General features: G+C 46.5%; 2 protein-coding genes and 3 non-coding genes across 5 annotated transcripts in view; 1 reads left to right on the top strand and 4 right to left on the bottom strand.

Moving 5' to 3' along the window:
- Window positions 1-22,140, top strand: part of LOC146186257 (angiotensin-converting enzyme-like) — a 91,496-nt gene extending 69,356 nt beyond the window's left edge. Inside the window, exons 11-12 of the mRNA XM_084608020.1 lie at window positions 20,571-20,693; window positions 21,966-22,140. Coding sequence (XP_084464146.1) covers window positions 20,571-20,693; window positions 21,966-22,140 — 298 coding nt within the window. The remainder of the gene's footprint in view (window positions 1-20,570; window positions 20,694-21,965) is intronic.
- On the bottom strand, window positions 800-1,990 carry LOC146186289 (uncharacterized). Its single transcript, XM_084605647.1, has one exon. The coding sequence runs from the start codon at window positions 1,988-1,990 to the stop codon at window positions 800-802; it is 1,191 nt and encodes a 396-aa protein (XP_084461773.1).
- Window positions 7,459-7,530, bottom strand: TRNAT-UGU (transfer RNA threonine (anticodon UGU)). The gene has a single exon. It is a non-coding gene; the product is annotated as a tRNA-Thr (tRNA).
- On the bottom strand, window positions 11,278-11,349 carry TRNAM-CAU (transfer RNA methionine (anticodon CAU)). Its single transcript has one exon. It is a non-coding gene; the product is annotated as a tRNA-Met (tRNA).
- Window positions 13,955-14,026, bottom strand: TRNAT-CGU (transfer RNA threonine (anticodon CGU)). The gene has a single exon. It is a non-coding gene; the product is annotated as a tRNA-Thr (tRNA).
- Window positions 22,141-26,889: the final 4,749 nt, after the last annotated feature.

The raw sequence follows: 26,889 nt of genomic DNA on the forward strand, positions 1-26,889 counted from the left end.
TGCATGACAGCTACCTTGAAAGTGCGTGAACTTTGCTTGGCCTTCATGCGTCATTATACAGCCAGCATCTTCAAGCTCTGCCTCAATAACAATGTCAATAAGTAACTCTGCACTCTTGTCACGAAGGACACGGTCTGTTGTTCTATCTTCCGGTCTACAGACACAGTTGAAGTCTCCAAGCAGGAGAACACGCCTCTCATGTATTAGGAAGGATTTCATATAGTGAAAAAACTCTTCCCGCTCAAACGTTCTAGTCGGCGCATAAACGCAGATCACTCTCCAGTCCAATCCAGAAAAACTGAAATCACATATCAATAGCCGCCCACTCTCACACGAGAACACAGACTGCACACACTCTATGCAATTTCGAATGAAAATGACACATCCCCCCGCTCTTCCAACCGCATGACAAACGCAAACACTATATCTAGAACGATATATTTCAGCCATTTTCTCTGTTTGTTGTTCGCTTTCCATTTTGCTCTCTTGAACTGCTAGCACATCAATTTCATTTTCCAGCAGAATGCGGTTAAGCTGCAGTTGTCTCCGACGCGTTGACAGCCCCCTCACATTTAGCGTGGCTACGCGCAAGCTAGTGTTTAAATTCGTCGCCATCTCAAGAAATTATATATCGCGAAACATATATCACTCACATCGCTTTTGCAGAGAGACAGCATTGCGGTTGATCTGTTGCACGGGATGACCATTCTTCCTTTTTGGCGAGTCCGTCCGTCGTTCCAAGCGCTACTCCCGATCATGGACCGGGCTTGTACCGTCTCGACCGAAAAGGGTACCCCCGCTATGGCGGAGGCACAGGTGACACAGTTCTCCGGTCTGGGGGCACGTTTGGCCTTGGCTTGAAGGACGCCCGGTGAAGGGGGGCTGCCTTCAGTGGAGGCTGTCCGCTTTCCGCTCCTCCTTGGGTTGATTCCTCGTTGACACTGTCTTCGTGCACCCGCTTCACAGGCAAGGTAGAAGCAGCTGGCATCTCAGCTTCAGTGTCCCCCTGTTCCTCAATGTGTTGCGTAGCCGACGCTGGGCTTGCTGCACTGGCATTGCCGTTTTCTTTCGTGGGTGTCTCGGTCCCAGCGACATTCGGCAACGGAACTATCAACTCTGATTCACAGTGTTCTTTAGGGGCAGGGGTCTTCTCAGAGGACTGTCCGTTCTGTTCTGCCTCCTCAGTGATTCCACTGCTCGCTTCCTCGGCGTCCACTGCGTCCATCAAGTGCTCGCCTGCCACTTCACTCGGCACGGGGCCTGCAACGTTGGCATACGTGCGCACACACTGCGACTCGTCATGGCCGTAGCGACGACACAGCCCGCAGCGCGGCACACGACACTCACGACGTATATGTCCTTTCCCGCGGCACCGGAGGCAAAGCGGGGCTCTGCCTGGGACGTGGACGAGTGCGACGTCCTCGGCGACCCGAAGCTGATGCGGCAGGTCCTCGATGGTAACGCCCACTTTGAGCTTCAGCGTGACCGTTCGTGTCGTTGAAGTCTTGTCGACACAACCTTGCACTCTCCACTTATCTCTTGAAATTTCCGTAACTTTTCCAAAAGCTGCCAACGCCGCTCGCACGTCATCGTCTTGCACGCCGTGAAGCAGCCAGAAAAGCTTCAACCTGATGCCTTGGTTACAGGGGTCAATGACCACGCAGCGGTGCTCCTTCACTTCAATAGCTTGGGCTTCCAAAATCTTCGCTTTCGCCTCTTCACCTTTGAACGTTACCGCCCACACGTGATTCATTTGGTATGCCCCGAGGGCAACCACTTCCGGCAGCAGTGAAAGACGAGCGAGGGAGTCTCGAAAGTGCTCCACCCGGTACGGCCTGGCTTTTATGTCGCCATGCAAAAAAACAGTATGTAAAACACTCGAACCTGTAGGCAGATGCGGTAGAACCAGTTCATAATCCTTGGTAGGCCTTTCCGTGCTCCTGATACCACAGCCCAGCTGGGCCGCTGAATCCGCTCCTTGGGAGCCCATGATACACACGTCCGTCACGCTCGGTGGCCGGAAGTAGAATCTCTGCCACTCAGCTATAGCGGCTTCTTTCACATGGCATTTATTACACGTGGTTATGTACAGAATGGGTTATGTACACAGACTATTTACAATGCACTCAGCCGTTGCTGAGATGCACAATAGAAAAACACAACTAAAAGGCAGGCAAAGATAAACACCGTGTCACCAGTGGAAACCAATCAGGTTGAAAGTCATTTTCATCATAAATGTCCTTCAGTTGCAGCATCATTCTGCTAAAATGGAGTCTAGGTGGAACAACAGGTTCAGCGTTGCGATCCAACATGCTTGTCTTCCACAAGCTTTGAAGTCTAATAAGGAAAAACATGTCATGGTTCGTAAATAGATTGCGTAACAGCAAGATACCGCTAACTGTACCAATTTAGAACAAAGTATTTCTTTAGAGTTCTTTGCAACACATCCAAAAAAGAATTGCGTCTTCGCAATTAATGAACAGTGCTCAATTGTTTCAGTCACATCACACAGACGGCAGTTTACAGAAGATACAAAAATATTTTTCCTATGGAGCCATGTGTTAACAGGTAGAGTTTCGGTGTGTAATTTAAAGAAAATTGTTTTCGTGCAAGGATAAATCTGCATTTTGCGCACCCTCTTTAACAAATCATGACCCTTAAGACGAAAGTATAAAGAACGATACAGTGGTGGCGGGAAAAGCATTGCTATCGATTCCTTGTATAGTCTCTTGCGCGAAACCGAATATAAGTGTTCCTTAGAGAATCGTGCTGTCAAAAGCCTCACCAAAGCATAACCTTCCTGCATAAATCCTAGTAACAGTGGGCGGTTAGTAAAATCTGAAGAAACCACTAAGTCAGGAAGCAAATTCATGAGGTTAACTTGAAGGAATGCTCTAATAATCGAATGTGAACAATCACGAAAAAAGAAGAAACGGGCAACTAACTGCCCTACATACAGATGCACTTAGCCTAGCCCCCCTGCACAAACAGGTCTGAATAGCTTATCACGTCGAATCGGTCCAAATTGGATGACCAAATAAACGCCGCAAATATTCCGTGAAACCGCTGGATGTAATGCCTAACACAGTGGAGGACCTGAAGCCCATAATACATTTTTGTCGCCAGAAACATGTTGCAGGCCTGAGCCCGACCGAATATTGGAAGCCGATTGGGGACAAATGTATTAGCATAACGCTGGACGACTGGAACGTGCTCTTTCCAGTGATTTACACTTGACTTAAATGCATGCAGTGGAACGCCCAGGTATTTAGAGGGCACACATGGCCATTCAACTCCTGCATATAGGGGCGGTGTTGAGCCCCACGAACTAAACCAAAGGCCGGAACTCTTGGAGTGATTCATCTGAGCACCAGAAACAATGCCAAATTGTTCTATGCTGGATATAACTTTTTCATGCTTGGCTTGTCAGTGAAGAAAAACGCAAGATCATCCGCATATGCAAGCACTTTAACGTCATTTCCAAGGAGCGCGAAGCCATGGATACTACTGTTATGTAAAACACTCAGACAAAGTGCTCCAAGTAAGGAGCAAAAAGCAGCGCAGACATCGGACAGCCTTGCTTCACAGAAGAGTTGATTGGTATGGGGCTTGATAGGTGGCCATTTACAATTAAGCGAGTCGAACAATTTCTATAGCAAAACTGCACCCCCCTCAGTACTACAGAATCAATATTCGCTCGTTCCAAAAGAGAAAACAGGAAAAAATGACGACCTCAATCAAACACTTTTGCAAGGTCGAGCTGAAGTAAAGCAACCTTATCATGAGAACAGGAGTACGATTTGAGGATTGTGTGCGCAATGTGTACATTACTTTGAATGGCACGGCCCCTCAAGCCGCACGTATGGTGAGGGTCAATGAGTACCGACAGTGCCAACTGTAGGCGATTTGATAAAATTTTGGCGAAAATCTTGTAATCCACATTTGCCAGTGTGATTGGTCTATAGCCTCCTAGTGAGCGTAATTTTTCTAAATCAGTACTCTTTGGAATTAGGACTATGTTAGGACTGGAATTAGGACTGGAATTAGGACCGGAATTAGGAAGGGCTTCTAGATCAAAACTCATGACAAAGACATCTAGCAGGATGGGAGCAAGAACAGTTTTAAAAGCTTTGAAAAATTCAGAGGAAATGCCATCAGGACCAGGTGCTTTTGAGAGAGGTAATTGATCAATTGCCACTTCTACCTCTTGTTGCGTGAAAGTGCTACTAATTACAAAACAATCATCTTCTGATAAAGGGGTCACCAGGGATGTGAAACGAGAGATAATGTCAGAATTTCTTACAGGAGGAGTGGCACTAAACAACATGGAGTAATAATCCACGAATGCGGACGTAACCTCATTCGTACTCGAAACCAATGTGCCATTACGCATTAATCCCGGAATCAGCTTTGCAGTCGCACGATGACGTTCATCAAGCAAAGCTTGCCGCGTCGGCCGTTCGCAGTGCAAAGCACGCTTGACACGAGATCGAATTAAGGCACCCCTGTATCGTTCCGCACCATGCCTTTGTAACTCACTTCTGACCCTAGTAATTTCGTCCGTATATGATCCAGGGGATTCACATTCTAGTTCATACAGGTTACACAAGTTTTTGTTAAGTGCCTCCTCCTGATGTTTTCTGTAGAAATATTTAATTGAGCCATGTTCAATTGCTATCGCACGTACTTCCTGCTTGAACATTTCCCCAGCGGCGAACAATGGTAGATTTCTGGAAAAACATGATTGGAGCTGTGAGCGCACACGAATGATAAATTCTTGGTCATTTACCAGCAATGAGCTTAACTTCCATAGTTCCAACTGCGGCCTAAACTTTGAATGGTTATAGCCACCGAGCCGGGCTACTACCATGCAATGATCAGAAAACGAAACCGGTATAGTTTCTCAAACCAGCCAGCGGGAAACTAATGTACAAGATACATAGATCCGGTCTAGACGAGCGTGAGAATGTCCCTGAATGTATAGTGAATGGTCTAGAAGCACGGCAGGATACCCCTGTATCAACCGTTCCCGCATCTTCTGTAACACGGAACAAAAGTTCCCCACTCCTGTCACTGCGTGCGTCCGAACTAGAACGATCTATGGGGTTGCAAACACAGTTGAAGTCGCCCATTAGCACAAGACGTCGGTCACAGTCAAGTAAGCTAGCTATATGTTCAAACAAACTTATGCGCCGATTCACAGTATTGAAAGCATGAACATTAATTATCCGCTATGGCTTTCTAAAGAGTAGAAGATCGCAACACATCAACCGGCCCTCGGCGTCAATATTGTTTTCGGCGTTCAATATCGACGGAAATGTGGCGGCCAATAGGCTTTCCGAATTGGTCGTGGAGCTTCTGTTTGCAAATATCCCAAGATGTTAGCTCGTCTTCGTGGGTTTCAAACCACACCCGCGCGGTCCCAGCCAAGTAAAATATTATATTCGCGAGCATGAGTGTGGCATCCCATCTGTTGTGCTTGCTCACGCGCTCGTATAGGGATAGCCAGTCTTCTACGTCGACGTCGTCGGTAGCGCAGAAGGTTCCGGGGTCACGGGGGTGGGCCATTACAACAGCAGGAGCGGCGGCCTTAGAGGTAGAGGCGTCTGTAGTCATTGTGGTGGTTCCGATGTGGCGGCCGCTGCGGAGATCCAGCTTGTGACAGGGGATCGAATAGATTCACCTCCACCAAGAGATGTTACGTGGAAGACGTACAGTCCCAAAGCTGTCCGCACAACTATCGTTGATGAGGGCACCGATTTCACAACACTCAGCGTCGTCGTCTTCTCGGAGTCTGTTGCACTTCTCCATCCTCATCACGAACAGCGAATACAGCTAAGTAACAATATTATAAGTTAGGCCAGAACAATGCAGCGTCTTTCGCAGAACAGAAAACAACCTAAGACCCCGTACATAGAAAGTTGCAAGCACTATCTCTTAAGAGACCGCCATGGTGACAGCACATAGTTTTGCCTACAATTCCATTTGCCTGTCGGAAGACGGCGAAGCCACCTTCGAACCACCGCCAGGCCTCCTCGACCGCGGACGCCGGCACTTCCCTTTGTGCTTCGACGCTCGACCGGGACGACGATGCTTGTTGCCAGCTTGATCGTCCTCCTCACTGGACTCGGAGCAACATGATGCACGGCGTTTCAAGACTGGCTTGTCGGCAGCAGCGAGCCCGTCAGCCACAGCAACTGGGCCCTGGTCTGGACGTTGTTGCACAGCAACGGCCACAGGGGTCACAATGTCCGCGGTGGCACTCGCTGGGTGCTCGGGAATGAGTGGTGGCTCGTTTGCGGTTGGCTCTTTGTCGGAAGCTTGACACGACATCTCTTCCAAGGCCTGAGACGCTGAGTTGTTCCCATTACTCTCGAACGCATGAGCAGTATTTTCATCCTCAGAAGCCTGTGGAGTAGCACTTTAACACTCGGCCACAACGCCGGCAGGAAGGTCGCCAGACGCATCAGTTATCTCAGACGCATCTATGATGTGCTCCCGTAAAGTATCGTCAGGAGGGTGGACTCGGTGCCGAAGCTTGTTCGCGTATGTAACAACACACTGATCTGCTGTGTGGCCGAAACACCGGCAATCTTCGCAACGCGGCGTACGGCAGTGCCGACGAATGTGTCCTACACGGTTGCAGCGGAGGCAGAGAGGTGGTCGCCAGGTATCAAAACGAGGCTCTGCACTCCAAACACAGTTAGCTGATGTGTAACGTCACCAACACTAACCCCTTCGGCAAGAGTCAAAGCGACATCTCGGCTGAGCGTCTTCATCTGTTCCATATCGGCAACTTTCCAGTTTTCCCTCGAAATCGAGATGACTTTGCCATAAGCTTGTAAAGCCTTACAAATAAAGGAGTAACCCAAGCGTTCAGGCAGCCACAGAAGTTTCGCCTTTAACTGCTTCGGTTCCGGATCCGCAACAACACAGCGACGGTTCTTAAGCAATAAATCCCCACATGAGACTAGCTTTCCTTTAAAGTGCGCCGATTTACATGTAGTCCTCCAGACATGCGACATTTGAAATTGTCCGATAGAGCTTATATTTTCCAAATCCACCACGCTCTGAAGGGCGTCTCAAGTCTTGGGCACGGTAGGGGCGACCGGCGAGGTCAGCATGCAGAAAAACAAAGTCAAGTCGACGACAAGCTTACCAGTCGGGAAACGGTGAAGGACAACACGATAATAATTACTGCTGCCATTACCCTGAGCAGCACCTCGGCCAGAGGCCGACTGAACCTTTGTAGCGTGAAACGCTACCACCCGGTATGGCGTCTTCGTCGTTCTCTCTCCACTGAGCCATAGCGGCGCTGGTTACAGCCTCTCCCTTCAGAGCAGACATCAGGGAAGCACGCACTCATCATTTGCTACTTCAGGATCGTTAATTCCACACTGCCGCACTCCTAGGCATACTTACACTCTTATGGTAAAGGGCAGCCGAAAAAAAAAGTTGAGCCGCCAGTGAGGATCGAACTCACGACCGCTGGTTTACAAGACCAGCGCTCTGCCACTGAGCTATAGCGGCGCTCGTTACAGCCGCTCCCGTCAGAGCAGACATTAGGGAAACGCACTTGCATCGGTCGCTACTTCACGATCATTTATTCCACACTGTCACACTCTTGGCCACAATTACGCTCTTATGGTAAAGAGTAGCCAAAAAAAAATTGAGCACCCCCCCCCCCCCCCCCCCAAATCGAGGCCCAGATAAAAATAGCAAAAACCCGGTGTATCTTTTGAATGCTCACCCTTGCAGCGCACAACACATTCATGACGTACCAAACTTTTGATACCAGAAAAAGGTTGCAGACAGTGAACTTTAGAAAACATGGAAAGTTGCTTGCCTTGCCACCCGTCAGCCTTTTCCTTTGCTCTCGATGCCTGATCTGCCCAGTATGGTTCAGGCTCGTGATAATTTCCGAGAGGCACCCTTAGGTACTGTGTTGGTAATGTTTACCAGGTCAGCCGGACAAACGTTTTTGGTGTGTCTACCCAATCCCATGCCAGAAGCCATGACTCTTATCCCAGTTTATCTGGGCTCCAGTCGTATCACAAAACTTTTCGACCACATTAGTTGTCTTTGTAATACTCGCTTTGTCCGCGCAAAACACCGCGATGTCATCCGCATATGCCAGAATTTTAACTTCTGCTTCCTGCTTATATCCTGTAATATTCTGTAATTTTTCTCTATTGCCTGACTTCTACTAAACACAATGCACGAGAACTCAAAAGAACAGTAACAAAGAATAATATATGTACCCAATGCTTGTTCAGGTTGCGTAACACCTACTGAGGGCAGGCATTATCATGCTAAAATTTCTTGAGTGCCGTCAAAAGGTTCTAGCCTTGACAGCCACTCAGGAGCACACATTTCTAATTTGTTCATATCATAGCCATCGCTGGACATGTCTGCGGAAATACATGCGAGCCTGCCGTGCATCTGAATCGCTATGATAACCTGCCATTCGTGGGCGCCATATACTGTGGAGGCACAATAACATAACCTGGTCTAACGGGATATCATCGTGGTTATTCACTGGGAAGTACCTAATTCCATGAGAATCAAGTGTCAAAAGTTTTTTTTTTTTTTTTTTTTTCATTTTCCTTTGCAGTACACATCTCACAAATATAGCCCCTCCCAGCAATGCAGAAACGAGTGATCTATTAATTGCCTCTGACTGTTTCCAGAATAGAGATTGGATCCCCCACGGACGGAACAGACCCTTTTCCTCTAGAAATGATTTTACACCCAAAGTACCGGTATGTAGCATAAAACAAAACGTTTAACTGCCATCGAAATTTGCATTTTATTTACGTGTCTTAGTACATTGCTTCCAGTGCCTCCTCAGTATATACCGCTGTACAAGGACACCGGGAACAGTACTTCGCTAACATCCTTGTATAATGTTCTCCTGCTAATATAAAAACGCGCTTAGAGGAATTTGTCGTGCAAAACAATTTCCTTAAAGAGTCCAAAAAGAGCACCCGGAATACATTGAGTATGAACTGCAAAATCAGGCAGTGATCGACAGAGCCATTGTTGACACGCAGTAGACAGGAAAAGATCGCTGGCATTCCTACAAAAATAAACCGGTTGACAATCTGTCGCACAAATAGATATAGCCCAAACCATGCCTCCCATCCTTCACCAGCCGGAAGAAATTTGTCCGGCTGCACCTCTCTCAATTGGAAATCTAAACAAACACCGCCAAAACTCGATGCAATTTTTGCACATGTACACGGGAGCGATCCAACACTTGCATTTAATACCCTACCTTGCTAATTAAAAACAGGTTGCGAACTGAGGCTTTTGCAAATATTGATAATTGCGCACTTTGCCATTTCCCCGCTTTTTCACGGGTTTCTTGGACCTGCTCTCTTCAGTACGGCTCACTTTATATCTAAAATTTCAAGGCCACTCCCAAGTACTTTGCAGGCATTGTAACCCACGACACATTAGCTAAAGTGTCAGGGCTCTACGGCCATTAATCGTGCCAAAATACCAGGCACTTACCCAGTTAGCTTGACTCCTGTGACTTCGCTAAAACGTTTTACAGCATCCACTGTCCTCTTTAAACTCTCCTTATTTACACACACACACACACACACACACACACACACACACACACACACACACACACACACACACACACACACACACACACACACACACACACACACACACACACACACACACACACACACACACACACACACACACACACACACACACACACACACACACACACACACACACACACACACACACACGCACACACACACACACACACACACACACACACACACACACACACACACACACACACACACACACACACACACACACACACACACACACACACACACACACACACACACACACACACACACACACACACACACACACACACACACACACACACACACACACACACACACACACACACACACACACACACACACACACACACACACACACACACACACACACACACACACACACACACACACACACACACACACACACACACACACACACACACACACACACACACACACACACACACACACACACACACACACACACACACACACACACACACACACACACACACACACACACACACACACACACACACACACACACACACACACACACACACACACACACACACACACACACACACACACACACACACACACACACACACACACACACACACACACACACACACACACACACACACACACACACACACACACACACACACACACACACACACACACACACACACACACACACACACACACACACACACACACACACACACACACACACACACACACACACACACACACACACACACACACACACACACACACACACACACACACACACACACACACACACACACACACACACACACACACACACACACACACACACACACACACACACACACACACACACACACACACACACACACACACACACACACACACACACACACACACACACACACACACACACACACACACACACACACACACACACACACACACACACACACACACACACACACACACACACGCACGCACGCACGCACGCACGCACGCACGCACACACACACACACACACACGCACGCACGCACGCACGCACGCACGCACACACACACACACACACACACACACACACACACACACAGCCGAAAACCATCAATGTTCTTGTTTTATAGAATGCTTAAACACGAATTTTCAGTATAAAGGCAGAACAAAAGATGACTGAGGGGACAACCTAGGCGCATTGATTACCTTACGTTGATAAGAGCCCTCAGTGACGTATTGCCAATTAACCTCGTAGTGCAGTTAAGGCACGCCAAGGCCCCTTCTTCTCGAACAACAGAACCAACATTTATATAGTGTAATATACTGAACAGAATAGTATGTGCCACACAATCGAAAGCTTTCTCCAAGTCCAATTGCAGTAATGCAACATGCGTGCGTAAGGTTCAGCGAAGCATTCGAGCACATTTCTTCTTTTGTGAATTTTCTGAAAGATGGATTGCCCTTTTGATCCCGTACGTTTGGTGAAAGCCCAGTGTATCGCGTATAAATATTTGTTGTCTGCCAGCAAGCACTTTCATACAAATCCTATAATGAACATTAGTCAGAGCAATGGATCTGTAAGACGACACCTGCCTATAAGCACATTACCGAACTCGCAGTACACTTATGATTGCGTTCAGTCTCTAAAAGGAGAGCCACAAAACATTCAACCACCAGTGAGGATCAAACTCACGACCGCTGGCTTATGAGACCAGCGCTCTGCCACTGAGCTACAGCGGCGCTTTTTTTTCTATTTATTGCCTATCAAAAAAGTACATACAGGCATGAAAATCACTAGCCTACCTTTGTCTTAAGCGATGTATTAAAACCATTTCATTTTGATCAACCCGCCGAGAACATTCATCCACTGAGGCTGCTCAGGCTGACTACGTAGAATATCTCTGATAAATATTACACTTTCAGTAAAGTTGTCCCTGACTGATCGTACATTTTCTTCTGCATGCCTAAATACCATCCGCGTTTTCCAAATCCTGTGGAGGCCCAGCACCATAATCATGTCGTATGAGACCTCGTCACTTCGTACGGGTAAAAACCGGATGCTGTATAGGACCCCAGCAGTCTATAAAAACGTTATCAATTGTCTCTGGTTTTGTACAGATTGTGCAGTTGAGAGTCTACGGTACAAATATACCGCTATCATTAGGTCACGCTTTTAGGAAAGGGTACTAGAGTGAAGCTTGAAGAAAAACGATTTGACGGTTGGTTTAACCGGCATCTTCTTAACTCTCTTTAGGACATCTTGTCCTGGGCCTCCACACTATATGAATCGGTATAGGGGTACGGTTAAAAACAGGTTGAGCAAGTCCTTATACAATTATTTTCCTGGGTAACGTACTAAGATACTCCACCAAAAAATGGGCACGCAAAATTTGTCAGGCAAAAACAACTTCTCTTAAAAATCCTGTAAAAGAGGATAACAAGACACAACGAGTCCGGTATCGCATTGTCTAAGCGCATCTGCATCATTGTGCGCAACAGTCTGTTTGATTGCGCAAAAGAAGAAATCGTGATACAACGTGTCTCCGAAACAAGTTCGAAAGACCAAGTCCACCCCTTTTCATGGGAAGAAACAAATTAGTGCGGCTAGTTCGCTTCCAAGTTGAGCTCCGATTAAGAACTACCAATACTCTATGCATGTTTTGCACATTCAAGCGGCAAATGCATAAACATTACAGCAAATACCAAATTTTGTTAATCAAAAACAAATTGCAAGCACTTGCACGTGCAAGCACTGATAGGTCGCACCCTTTCCACCCATCCGCCTTTTGCTTACTCTTTTGCGTTGTGTCGTTCCACAACTCTCTTCTGCTCTTATAATACTCAAAGGGTACACCACTGTACTTCGCTGGAACCGGCGTCCACCACATATTAGCAAACATTTCCGATGTATTATCCCATTCACCGTGCCAACAACCAATGCTCTTTTACCAATTGACTTCGCACCGTCTTTTTGCAGTAGTTGCCCGAAACTCGAACGACTTCTTTAGCGCTTTCCCGTTATGCTCAAAAAATTGCGATATCGTCCGAGTTAGCAGATTCTTTTACTCTGGAGAGTGCACCCATAGAGACGCTCATTATGCATCAATGATAACAGAAACGGTTCAAGATAAATAGCAAAAAGCAGAGCTGAGAGCGGACAACCTTGCCGGACTGAAGAACAGACAGGCACAAATTATGATAATTGCTTATACACAATGATACGCGAGACCCAGTTTTCATATGCTATCCGCACACCTTGTCATATCACCGAGCCAACATTTACATGTTCTAGTACTCCGAAAACAATTTCGTGCAACACTCTATCGAAAGCCTTCGCCATATCAAGCTGCAACGTAGCAACTCATTGTATACGAAGGAATCACTGCATTCAAGAACAGTTCTTGCAATGTGCACGTTTGTTCCGATGGTGCGGCCTTTAATACCCACGTTTTGATGTGGCCCTACAATATCGTTTATAACAGTTTGCACTCTTCTGGCAAGAAACTTCATAAACTCTTTATAATCAACATTTGGGAGGCTTATCGGACGATAAGCCTCACAGATGGCGTCGATGCTCCAAGGCGAGGATGCGGAAGAGGCACCCTGCACCTCCACCAAAATGTTACGTGGTGACCAGCCAAGAGACGGCACAACATGGTGATAGGTTCGAGTGCAGGCATCAGAAATCAAACTGTTAACTTACGGAGACGACGTTGCAGTTTTTTGTGTAAATAAGGAGAGTATAAAGAGGACAGTGGATGCAGTATTTAGCCCCAACCGACAGCAATTTAACCTCGTCCTCACTTTTAGGTATTAAAACCACATGGGCTGTTAAATGACGGGGATATTTTTGTGCCATAAATTTCAGTAAAGACGCAATGAAGAACCTCAGTAATTTCTCCTTTGAAACGCTTAAAGAAGTCGTCACCTAAGTCGTCAGAACCAGGAGATTTTCCAGGTCTCAACTCTTCCACTTTTAATTTCTGTCATGCTGATTGGCCTCTCCAGCCCTCTTTTAGTTTCGTCTTTTATTTCGGCATGCGGGACAAAAACTCATTTCCAAACCCCTCTTCTTGAATCTGTCGTCACCAAAAAAAGTTCCAGTACTGCTGAATAAAGGCCAACTGAATTATGCCAGAGTGAATTAAAAAAAAAATTAAGTACAAAAATGAGGTAATGAATGAGCTCTAGCGCCGCGCCCGTTGCAGGTGCTCCCTTCGGAACAGATATTAGAGAAGTGCACACGCATCATAAGCAGTTTCGACTGCCTGGTTTCCACATCACCTCACTCGCAGTAAACTTATGATTGCGTTCATCATATAAAAAGAGAGCCACAAAAACATTCAGCCGCCAGTGAGGATCGAACTCACGACCGCTGGTTTACGAGACCAGCGCTCTGCCACTGAGCTATAGCGGCGCGCCAGTTGCAGGAGCTATCTTCGGAGTAGACTTCAGGGAAGCGCACACGCATCATTCGCAGTGTCGACAGCCTGGTTTCCGCATTACCGCACTCGCAGTACGCTTATAATTGCGTTCATCATATAAAAGGATAGTTACGAAAACCTTCAGCCGCCAGTGAGGATCGAACTATTGACCGCTTGTTTGAAATACCAGCGCTTTGATTAAAATTTTGATTAAAAATATATTCTACGCTTCAACATCATCGTATATCTTTCGAGAGCTTATGTCGAGCATAATTTTACAGGAATAATTGCATATTTTACAGATTAATAACCGTGCGAGTGAGGGACCTAATCCCGGCCGCGGCGGCAGCTTTTTGATGGGAACGAGAAGTAAGGCGCCCGTGTGCTGTGCGATGTCAGCGCACGTTAAAGAACCCCAGGTGGTCTAAATTTCAGAAGCCCTCCACTACGGCATTTCTCATAGCATGTGTCGATTTGGGACGTTAGAGCCCGCAAAGAGAAACAATAATCCAAAAACCGACACTAGACCACGTAAAACCGTGTAAAACCGGTAACTATAGGTCGTCTAACTAGGTTCAACCATCATTATAAACCACTGGAAATTTTTCATTCATCATCTGAAGTATCCCAATTTCCCTGTTCTGTTCGACTATATATCTTCCTGCACAAATTGAAGACGTAGTGGTTGTCCGGCAGGGGTGGTCGTCTAATTCTTCCCAAATGCAATACAATATTGCAAGCTGGTGTTCCATGTAATAGCTTATGTAGACTACAAACGCATGAATCATGACCAAATTTTATACGGCTGTTTAGTGTGCCTGGAAAACAGGAAAATAGCTGAACTGAATTACCAGTGTTACAAAAAAAAAAACATATTTACTCTTTTTAACCTTTAGTTTACATGGGCTAATGTTTACACCTGAACTGTAGATAGCATTTTTCATATCCTAATGAGCATAAGCAATAGCGAATGGCGGCTCACCGCATGTCCGTGAGATTATAACCCAAAACACTTAAATATATTTCTTGCCCCTGAGCCATTTGCACTTAAGGTGATCCCTCGCACAGTAATGCCAAAGCTGAACAATAATAATAAAGAATACGAAGCTCTCTCTCTCTCTCACATGCACGCACACACACACACACACACACACACGCACACGCACACACATACACACACACACACACACACACACACACGCGCGCGCACACACACACAAACACACACACACGCACACACACACATACGCACACACGCACACACACACACGCGCGCGCGCGCGCGTGAAATATTTTGCGTGCCTTGGTCGGGTTGTACCACTTTCGGTTAAATTAAGGGCTGCAGTCACCGGGGGTATAGTTAGCGGCTTTTGCAGGCACTGCGGAACTACGACGCGAATTATCACTGTCTATTAGTTCTCAGTGTTCTCTTCTTCTTCCTCCTTGATATCTGGCACATACCCATCAAACTTTTCCCTTCCATTAGCTTCACACTTCGTCATTCTTTGGAAACCTGCCAACGAAACCTGCATATGAGCGCTGTCTGAGCGCAAGGTGATAGCAACATGGAATGTTACAACAGCAGCGAGCATTGTTTTTATTCATGTTAGAGCACTTACAGATGTAATATAATCGCTCCACCTTTCGCCGATTCATGTGCGTATTCATATGCAATGCATGACGCCACCATTCTCACAGATAAAAATCCATGAGCCTATACAATCAAGCGAACGAACCGTATGCGCCAAGCAAAACCGGCGCATTTTCTGCCTATGGCAAGATGACGGCGTGCGACTTCAGCTTGCGGGTTCCTCCTCCACTCCAGCAATTCTATTATAACATCCTTGGCTTAAACCCCCACAACTTTGTGTTTCATTTTCCCCAAAATGCGGTGAAATTTAGCGATACTTATTTCAGAACGCAGTCCATAAATTCTTTTTTCGCCGAAGTATATTTTCTACGCGTAGACTTCCGTTTTTTTTTTTTTTTTTTAGCGATATATTGTCCTAACTCTGCAGTGAAAATTAACTTGAAGCATATCATGACCTTTTCTTTTACAAAATGTGTCGCCAGATTTCTTCGCGTTTGGCGTACTTAAAGCAGGGTTTGAAGTACGTAGTCTCATCACGACTAAAAAACTAACAAAAGGGAAATTACATTTAGTCATGGGCTGTCGCGATCGCTATTTTTTCAGGTTCAGCTCGTAGTTTAAGTAGTATGAACCACAGCAAGTGGCCATATATATGCCTGCTGCCTTCTGACCTGCTGCACTGGACCACAATATGGTGGCCAGTTCGACGGCGGTGCATGCATCCAGTACAGAGCCCTCAAACAAAAACGTATTAGTTTACATTTGAAATCTGGATTGTCATTCCGGTGTTAAGCTGTTGAGTACGATTTAACGAGAGTGGAAGGATTAAATCCCTGTTTTTCCAACGGATGGCAGCGGTGGAACTTTGCTGAACATCGACGCTTGTCCATAGTTTCAAGTCAGTGTTCTTAAGCGCAGTGAATAAGTCCACTAACAAAGTATTTGCTCTGAGCCGGTGCTGACAGCGAATAAACAGCACTTCGGTAGGACACGGTGAGGAGACGGAGCCTTCCGTCTTCGGAGGCATGTAAGGCAGCAGACAATGCATCAAAGTGCACCACTGCATTTATAAGGCAGGCTTCGACCGCCGTGTTGCGCTAATTTTTACTTTAGACTGAGTTTAACTGTCGGTGAATATAGCCAGCTAGCTACGGGTGCATCTTAAGGGCACTGACCATTTTTGATAGAGGCCAAATTTCAACAATTGAATTCTGCATGCTTGTGTAGATTATTTTCTGCGGTATACAGCGAAAGTCGAACACCTAGGCCCCCTGCTACACTGTAAAATATGTGTGTGAAATTACAGGTATTTTTAAGGAACATTTCTGTCCCCGTACAGAGAATATCTGTTCTACTTCATTTACCGAAATACGTTCACGAAAAAAAAAACAGCAATTTTCTGTTCTTTAGCCGAAACCTCAATTGGAAGGCAAACAGATCAATATATTTTTGTCGCCTGTTCTATTTTCTGCCGCAAACTCATTTTTACTTGAATAGTAGGTTAATGCTGAATGGAAAGCGAAATGTTATGACAACCCCGAAGGCGCTGTCCGACGAACGGGTGCGTAACAATTTCGATTCGAAAGAAGATAACTAGTGGCACCATATTGAGGTCCGTTGTTGGTTCGCTCCCTGCTACAGTGGTATCTGTTAGGCATTTTCACTTGCCTCTTTTCGGTGGCCAGCAACGAGTGTTGCGAGGCCAACTTTATGGGTGTCATCGGGTAGTGCCAGCGCTACGAGATATTTGTGACATGGAGTTGGCAATGATTTCACCGTAGACATAGTGTCCATTGAAGAAATTGGCACTTAACGCAAGTTTGTTGCTACAAGCAGAAAACGTGAAATTAAAGACGAGTAAAAAAGATACATTTGGATCATATTTCTCATTGCGACAGAAAATAAAAACAAAACACGCCGTATAACGAAAAATATTTGCCAATTTACAAAAATTATCTGTCAGTTATAAACAGAAAAAAAACTCTAAAATGACAGAAAATATTAAAAACAGAAACACATAGTAGAACTGAAAATTTCTGGCAGGACAGCGGCCAGAAAATTTCTGTACTTTTCAACAAACATTTTTTACAGTGTACGGAGCCGGAATTACCAAGTTCGAACCCGGCCGTGTGCTGCGCGATATCAGTGCACGTTAAAATCCCCAGGTACTCGAAATTAACCAAGGAGAACTCTCGTGTTGTCCCTCACTTTCTGAGTCGTTTCGGGACGTTAAACCTGCTTAACACAACATAACGTAACATGATCGATGACATATAGCATAAGGAATGTAATCCGAACCATGTTCGAGAAAACATCTGGGGTCAACGACAGGCTCCATCACACGCACCAAGAACTTTACCTAATTCATGAAACGTCTGGTTTATTTGCTGAACCGCTGCACTCCTTCGATTGTTCTGTCAGTGCAATCGATCGAGGCCAATGTCCATCATAACGAACAATGCGAGATAGCTGTCAAGAAACGCTTGCCCGATTGCTTATCTGTAGTGATACAACATGCTCACCCTATATCTGTGAAGTGGCTTTGCTTTACGCGCGCTTTTTTCGGCCCCCCACCCCAAAATACCGTTTTGTGGGCGTCTCACTGATGGCCAACCCGGCATATCGGGCACTCTCGCGCGCACCACGAGTGCCTCGCGATAGTTTTATTCTTTGTTAGTTACTAGGTTTTCTTTCTTTGAACTATATTTCATATATAAACTGGGTGAGCTGTACTACAAGAAAAGTATTTTTTTTTAACGAACACTTAAACTACTTCTCATTTAGTGTTGCCTTCTACAGTATGCTGCAGCTCTTATTTTATTTTGATATGTTGTTAGCAAATCACTAGCAAGATGTGAAATAGTAACCGACCTCATGCACTCGTCACAACCGAACTCGTTAAGTACTCTTCCCCAATCCTTAGGGAACGATTTACCGTTCAGCAATTAATTTCATTTCAAGCGATTCAACTGGAAACAGCTTTCTAGTCTTCTTTTTTTTTTTTTTTTTCAAAGGAACACTCCACAAAGAAAGGGGCCTATATAGAGAGAGAACGTGCGGAACCAATTTATAGATGTGGCGCCTTGGTCACTCTGCCAACACTACATTCTGCCACCGTTTACCGGCCAAACATTCAGCGGCGTCCTCCGTGCACACCAATGGGAAGCTCACCAAGCAAAAAACGCAAAATATCAGTGGTTCGGTCCCTGAAGGTTCGGCACTAGTTTTGCCTCTTGCACTGGGAAAACAAAGTCGTCCGAATATTCGTGCTGTCTTTCCCCATTCAAGTACTGCTGAAAAGAACAAAAAGAGAAAAACATACAGTATAGCTAGAGTTAAAATGGTCAAAGCAGCGAAATCTATTATGTTAAAATGGTCAAAGCAATCCCCAAGACAGCTTTCGGTGGGAAAAATGGCAGCTCTTTATATGCACAGTGGCAGGTTAATGTATGCCGAAAGGTGCCAGTGAGTGCAGAAATGTCAAAGGTTAAAGACGAAGCCTCACCTCGACGGAAACGAAGCAAGCGATTGCTCAAGACTCCGCAGCTTTTTAACAAGGTTTACACAATTGGCACAAGTGTATCTATTGCGTGACAGGAAACCCCCTAAAAATAGACGCGAAACGTTGCACTGGGCTGCCCGCCCCCTTTTCCCCCCGACCTTTGACTATAGTACATCAAGCAGGTTGATGTGCTGATCATTTAAGAAGCGTAACACTGGCAGTATTGCTTTCATGGCTAAACATCGGCCATTCAGAATGACGCTATTAAGTGTAGTAACTGAAGCCTTTCCTTTACTTTTCTTTTTTTTTTTTTGTTTTGTGGTAAAAATAGGCGGAAGTATGCTGCCTAATTTTACCTTTCGCGTCTCTTTCTAAAGCTACAGCCGTTGCGTTGAACCAGTTTACCCTGCCACAGGGCTCGTGTTTGAACGGCTCTCTTGTCTGTCGAAGCAATTTGTTTTTCGTCTGAAGCTATACTGCCTCCTTTGATCCCGCATCTGACTTAAGGCGGGCACCACTTACGCGTGCTCATAGCGGCACAAGCTAGAGTTAGTCATCCTAAGCACATGAAGAAAAAAAAGGTGAGACGAAGGAGGATGAAAACCTTTGTTATAAGATTTCAAGATTAGATTTTTGCGCTGAGTCCCAATATACCCTTAGAGGCCAAGCATAGAAAATAAACAGAGTATTTTCATTCCGTCATGAGAGCGATGACCAATTTGTTGAAAACTTTGGCTACCTTTATGAAATTCTTATAAAAGTTTATTTGCACTCCAAACCGTCTCAAAAGCAACAAAAAACCCTTAGAAGACGTAAAACATTATTTGCCTTCAGGGATTTGCATTTTCTGTTTGAAAAAAAAAAGGAAAATTTGGATTGTAATGACTGGTTCGAGCCACAATTTTTGCTGAGAGGCAGTCAGAATTATACCTAAAAGAAAACACATCCTCGGCGGAAAATGAAAATTCATTTCTTCGCAGTAAATACTTAAAAAGGAGAAATGAGTTAAAGTGCAGGAGTAAGAACTGGTTTCAATTTGCGGTCCTCCACGTTCAAAGGCAGTGCTAATGAATTGCGCCACTGAAGCAATAGCTGTGCGTTAAAGTACATTCTGAAATATTTTATTTTCCGTTTCGGGGTGTATCTGAGTTCATCCATTGTGGCCTTAACAGTTCAGAAATATGTTATGCAAGCGCCCCTCCTTTCCCCCTTACTTTACATCTAGTATTCCGAAGGTTACTCGCAAGCATCGATTTCGAAACTGTTTAGCGAGTGCTGTAATTATGCAGGGTGTTGAGTGCTCGAACAGACAGACGTCGCAGTATAAAGTTCCGAACGAAGACGCATTTTTTTTTTTTTTCACGTATGTGTCCTCACTCACCTGAAAGAGTAAGACTTCATCTGTAGAAATGACTGCGATATTTATTTTCATTTTTTTTTTCAGGTACTTCTTTGCTCGTTTCCTTGACTACCAACTGTTCAAGACGATGTGCTCAGAAATCCGCCAAGGACAGCCTATGGTCTTCTGCTGTCTTGAAAGAAAAGTGCCAGCAGTTGATGACATCAGGTACTTACAACCGCGATACAAGTTTCATCGTTAAATTATTGTATTTAAAAAAACGTGCCTTCTAACAGTCTGCAAAGTGCGCACAATTTGACGCACTTGGACATTCGCAATGTTCGAGATTGAAAATTGCTGATAGTATCTCGCAACCAATTATAACCAATTATATAATGTCAATCTTTGTCAAGCTGTATTTTTACAGCTTTTTCTGCAGCTCATCTGTCCACATATCTTTGAGGCAGAAATAAAATTTATTTATTTATTTTATTTATATGTATCTCGCAACCCGACTTCAATTGCAAGCATAGAGAGTGGGATAGTTTGTTTTGTGTGTTAAGAACTTGACGACATAATCTTCAAAAAAACAGGAGCCCTCTACACACAGAGTCGAGCATTTTGAATGTTTGTGTATAGAATACGAAGGGAAATGGGCTCTGGTTGCTCCATAGTTGTCTCTTTAAAACTGCTTGCACGCCACTGCAGAGCAATGTAGACTCGCACTGCTGCTCGCGAATAAAAATGTAGAACGGGGAGTATTGTACTGCTTGCCCTCCTCTCTAAGTAGTCCCAGATAACTTTCTGTGGATTTAAAGCACCGTGCTCTAAAGTTAAGATTAAAAAAGAAAGGGTGGGAGAGTTGTCTGTCTAGTTATATTTATAGGAATGTATTGTTCATTGTTCCGGTAAGGCCTACGCAGAAGTGAAGGGAGCGACGGTGCGCACTAACTACTGTTGAGGTAGAGTCACTGGCTATAGTGACTCTATTATACTGTGATAGGCCCCCTCCCTATGAGATGGGTACAAAGCTTGCCTCGCTTCCTTTTCTGTCCAGCCGTGCTGTAAAGCCACAGAAACCTGTCCACGGGTATACGTAGAAAAAACTAAAACCAATACTCAAGCATTCTAAGATGCGACATAATGCATTATGCATGGCATTGTTTAAAATAATAAAAAAAAGGCCGCCGTATGACTCACTCACATTTTTGTCATTGTTAATGTCTTTGGTGCCTTGTAGTTTTTATCTTTTAAAGAAATGGCTCACAAATTCTACTTTTATAACGCTACGAACGTGCACATGGGCCAAGCTATGGATTTGTGCTCTTTGCGAATAATCGGCCTCTTAGTTTCGGCATTTTCATTCACTGGCTCTTCCTTTCGTGCACACCGCACCAACGCGTCACACCGATTTCGTCACCGGTCTGACGTTTTGAATAGATTTGAGCGTAATTCATTACTTCATCACTTGTTCCTTTGTTCTTGCTGTTTTTGTTTCAGACGCATGATGGCCTTTGGCGCTTCCATCGACTGGAGAGAGGCCTTGCTGATGACCACGGGTACCCCGAAAATTTCAGCCCAACCTTTGTTGGAATACTACGAGCCACTCTTCACCTGGCTTAAGGAAGAAAACTCTAGATTGAATCACTCTGTTGGATGGCGAAGAGCCTTCTAGCTCAGAATTCGCCGCCTTGAAAAAAAGAAAAGGATGTCAAGCATCTTTATCGCGAGGTTATTTAAAGAGTAAGGCAAACAGCAACAAAAAATCCCACATGTCCCACGTTTGAACTTGGAGTAAATTATTTTCAGTCAATGGCACAACGTATATTCTGTATTCTTGCCAACCTTGGCGCCTTTCCAGCACTGCTTGTCAACTTTACTGCAATAGTAAATAGCTAAAGAAAAGCACGCAAAAAAAAAATTTGTTGGACGCTAAAATCTCACAAAAATAAATCAATGGAAGGCTGCGTGTCATGTTAATAATAATGGGAAACCACATATCCAGTTCACGTAGCCAGGATTTGTAATAAACGGCGTTAAGGATCCAGTTCTGCAGGAAACCTGGCGTCTATAAGTTCTCATAGTTTCTTGTACATTATCATAAATTATGTACGATATTTTATGATAATGATGTGCACCTTATGAGACTCTATGCGATTAAATGAGATTTTATGAGGTTATTGCCCCGTAGAACTTTTGGTTTTTCAGTGTTGTACGTAGTAGTAGGCTTGAACGAAAAATTATATGCGTGCGCAGCAGGTAGAAGCTATGTAGTGGTTGGTGGAAGGCGGGCGGATTGCGTGACGTTACAAGACCACATGAAATGGCCGAGTTGCTAGGAGTTTTCAGATAAGAATCCAACCCGGGGCTTCTAAATTTATACTATTGTATGGTACCCCTATAGGCCGCGCAGATTTATTTTTTTTTCTTTATTGCACTAGGCCGCGCAGTCGCATTGGTAGTCCTTGAATAAAAAAAAAAATTACATCTATATAAAGATTATATTCAGTTCAGTTCAGTCGTTCAGTCGTGTCCGACTCTTTGTGACCCTATGGACCATGTCACGCCACGCTTTCCGGTCTCTCACTATCTTCCTAACATCACATAACTTCATCTGCAGTGCCTCGAGGATGCCATCTAACCATCGCGTTCGCTGCCTACCCCTTCTCCGGCGACCCTCAACCTTTCCTAACATCTAATCTTTCTCCAGCGACTCCTCTCTTCTCATGAGATGACCAAAGTAGCTGAGCTTTAACTTTAGAATTTGACCCTCCAATGAGCAGTCAGGGTTTATGGTCGACAATATAGATTATATAGCTATGGATTATTTGTGTAAGCTGTTATATAGATATAGATTATTTAGTTAAACTGTTATATAAATTGGCATGCTCGAAGACGAAGGAGGACGCCTAGCGCTTCACTGCAAGATTCTGCTGAACAGCTTAATCCACCTGAGCAACCTTAGTAAACGCTGTGCTAAAACTGGTGGAGGCGCGGGATGTGTTCCCATCTACACTGGAACTCCGAAGCCGTACAGTGCCCTTTGCATCTGCCATGCAAGACGAAACCACTTCGACATTTCCGGCCGTTCTACCCATGGTCTTTTGTTCTGACGTCATACGGCAGCGCGACACTTGCCTCTTCAGTGACACGGCAGACCAAGATGTCGACGACTGTCTATCGTCATATGAAAAAGATAGCAGCTACAACAAATAGTATCACTTTTACAACCTCTGTAACGTTATATTTTATCTGACGGACGTACGTGTCGAACCTCTGGTGTCGCAACGATGAAACCTGTCATCTTGGTCTCAATTTCAGGATTTCCCGGAAGTGTTCAGCCGCCAGGCAGTGCACAAGCTTCGTGCCGAACCGCGTTTACGTGATCGTGCTAAGCGTGCCGATTGATCTCTGTAAACGCGTCAACACGGTCATGCCGGAAGCGGATAAGATTCAAAACATCCTTAAATGCATTGCGGACGACGCTTTTCAGATGCTGGTAGCGAAAAATCCTGCCACCACCAGTGAAATTGTGAAGCTTTGTCAGAGCTACGATGAGCTCCTCAAGCAGCGCGCTTCTACGCTGCGGTGCTTCGGTGTGTACGACAAGGCCCTATCCGCATTTGCCTTTGGTGCTTCTACAACTTCTGAAGGCAACCTGCCGAGTCAACAGATCAAAGCTTTTGTGCGTGAAGACGTCGCACGCCAGCTTTCACTCTTCTCCATTTTCAAGACTCTGATCGCCTCGTTCCTGAACTGACCTACCTTGCTCCGCGTCGTGCAAGGAAACATCTGATGCTTTGTCGTCCAACCCCCTGCTGCTGCCTGTGACGGCACCTTTGACGTACGCCAAGGTAACGGCTAGGCTACCACTCTCTACGTGCACGTCCCTGCCTTCCATTAACCGCCGCAGGCTGAGCATTCGTTCCAAGCCCCTACCCCCAGAAACGGGATGTATGAACAAGGTTGCATCTGCGAGCTCCTTGGCAGAGCCGAATGCAAATTCAGCGTCATCAGTCCACTCAAGTGGCGCAGCAAGATCATTTCGGTAGCAAATAGTCGGTCAAAGGCTTCAGGAAAGATCGTCGTAAGGAAGAATGGCGACAGCTTTCGGGCGCGTTCTATACCTACACATAATCGAAAACTCGTCGGAACATGCACAAAACGACAATTGTCTCGAACACAGTAGCAACAGTTGTACATGACCGTGCTTCCTCCAGAGCGCTCTTGTCCTTTCTTGCCTAGAAAGCAAAGTTATACGCCGGTAATTAAGGTACGTAAGTTGAAGTGTTTACTGCAGCAGTCTAGTGCAAAATGGTGTGGAGGGGTCGGCTTCTCTGCATTACATGTTTGGTATGGCTTTAAGCCCACATGGTCAGCGAGTGAAAAAAAAATTGAAAGTACACCTCAGTGTATAACAGGATACCGTTAAGGGCTCTCCCCAGCAGCTTTTTTTGCGTATACCCTTTCGCGTAAATTAATCCCCTAATCAGAAGTCCGTTAATTAGTACCCCTTTTATCTCATAGTTAAGTTCATAAGCATGCAGTAGTAATCTGCCGCATTGTGGCAAAAACTAGCAGGCATAGATAAAAACCCGCTTAAACGAAGGTATATCGACGTGTCTGAGTGATACATATGTTTACCATGTCTGACATGGGATCCATGAGTACCAGGTTTGGTTCCCATCTCTGCCCACTTCTTCACTTATGCGAACCCGAAGACTAGTAAGTTTCCGGCCATCGTCATCATGAGCAGCAGCATGACTAACCCTACTGCTGGACAAAGGCGTCTCTATATCACTTAATTTACCCGTCTTCTGTTACAGCTGCATTCATGATGCAATCCTTCCTGTTTATGGTTTGCGATTTTCTCTCCATCCTCTCTGGCGCCTGCTTCCGCGCGCACGTGCGCACGTCGCCACCAGTCAGAGCCTTACTAAAGATAGAGCATACACAATAATCGTGTTATAGGTTGCAGCATGAAGCACGTCATTGGGGTAGGGTGGAATAGGTTAGATTAATAGTGAGTCTTTTTCACACTGATAGCACCTACGCAGTCTCTCAAGTTCCGCAATGTTGCCTTTATTTCCTTCCTCCTTGTGCCGCGAAGACTGGATTCGGGTGGATATTCTTCTGTCTTCAGCGTTCCCCTTCGGAGCAGTCGTTAGAAGGGCAAAGTGTCTTTGTCAAATTTCTCTCTGCAGAAGCACCGCAAAGGACCTCATACCCCTATCGTATCATATCCTCAAGGCGCAGGTAATGTTTCTCTTCTATTATTTCATCATCATCATCATCATCATCAGCAGCAGCAGCAGCAGCAGCAGCAGCAGCAGCGGCAGCGGCAGCGGCGGCGGCGGCGGCGGCGGCGGCGGCGGCGGCGGCGGCGGCGGCGGCGGCGGCGGCGGCGGCGGCGGCGGCGGGGGCGGCGGCGGCGGCGGCGGCGGCGGCGGCGGCGGCGGCGGCGGCGGCGGCGGCGGCGGCAGCAGCGGCGGCGGCGGCGGCGGCGGCGGCGGCGGCGGCGGCGGCGGCGGCGGCGGCGGCGGCGGCGGCGGCGGCGGCGGCGGCGGCGGCGGCGGCGGCGGCGGCGGCGGCGGCGGCGGCGGCGGCGGCGGCGGCGGCGGCGGCGGCGCGCAGCAGCAGCAGCAGCAGCAGCAGCAGCAGCAGCAGCAGCAGCAGCAGCAGCAGCAGCAGCAGCAGCAGCAGCAGCAGCAGCAGCAGCAGCAGCAGCAGCAGCAGCAGCAGCAGCAGCAGCAGCAGCAGCAGCAGCAGCAGCAGCAGCAGCAGCAGCAGCAGCAGCAGCAGCAGCAGCAGCAGCAGCAGCAGCAGCAGCAGCAGCAGCAGCAGCAGCAGCAGCAGCAGCAGCAGCAGCAGCAGCAGCAGCAGCAGCAGCAGCAGCAGCAGCAGCAGCAGCAGCAGCAGCAGCAGCAGCAGCAGCAGCAGCAGCAGCAGCAGCAGCAGCAGCAGCAGCAGCAGCAGCAGCAGCAGCAGCAGCAGCAGCAGCAGCAGCAGCAGCAGCAGCAGCAGCAGCAGCAGCAGCAGCAGCAGCAGCAGCAGCAGCAGCAGCAGCAGCAGCAGCAGCAGCAGCAGCAGCAGCAGCAGCAGCAGCAGCAGCAGCAGCAGCAGCAGCAGCAGCAGCAGCAGCAGCAGCAGCAGCAGCAGCAGCAGCAGCAGCAGCAGCAGCAGCAGCAGCAGCAGCAGCAGCAGCAGCAGCAGCAGCAGCAGCAGCAGCAGCAGCAGCAGCAGCAGCAGCAGCAGCAGCAGCAGCAGCAGCAGCAGCAGCAGCAGCAGCAGCAGCAGCAGCAGCAGCAGCAGCAGCAGCAGCAGCAGCAGCAGCAGCAGCAGCAGCAGCAGCAGCAGCAGCAGCAGCAGCAGCAGCAGCAGCAGCAGCAGCAGCAGCAGCAGCAGCAGCAGCAGCAGCAGCAGC

Source organism: Amblyomma maculatum, chromosome 6 (genome assembly GCF_055883805.1).
Source record: "Amblyomma maculatum isolate TAMU_Amacu chromosome 6, ASM5588380v1, whole genome shotgun sequence".
In the NCBI taxonomy this organism is placed as follows: Eukaryota; Metazoa; Arthropoda; class Arachnida; order Ixodida; family Ixodidae; genus Amblyomma; species Amblyomma maculatum.

What these genes read in the sequence shown, in the direction of transcription:
- LOC146186289 (XM_084605647.1), bottom strand. Translation starts at nt 1,990, where the DNA reads ATGGGCTCCCAAGGAGCGGATTCAGCGGCCCAGCTGGGCTGTGGTATC.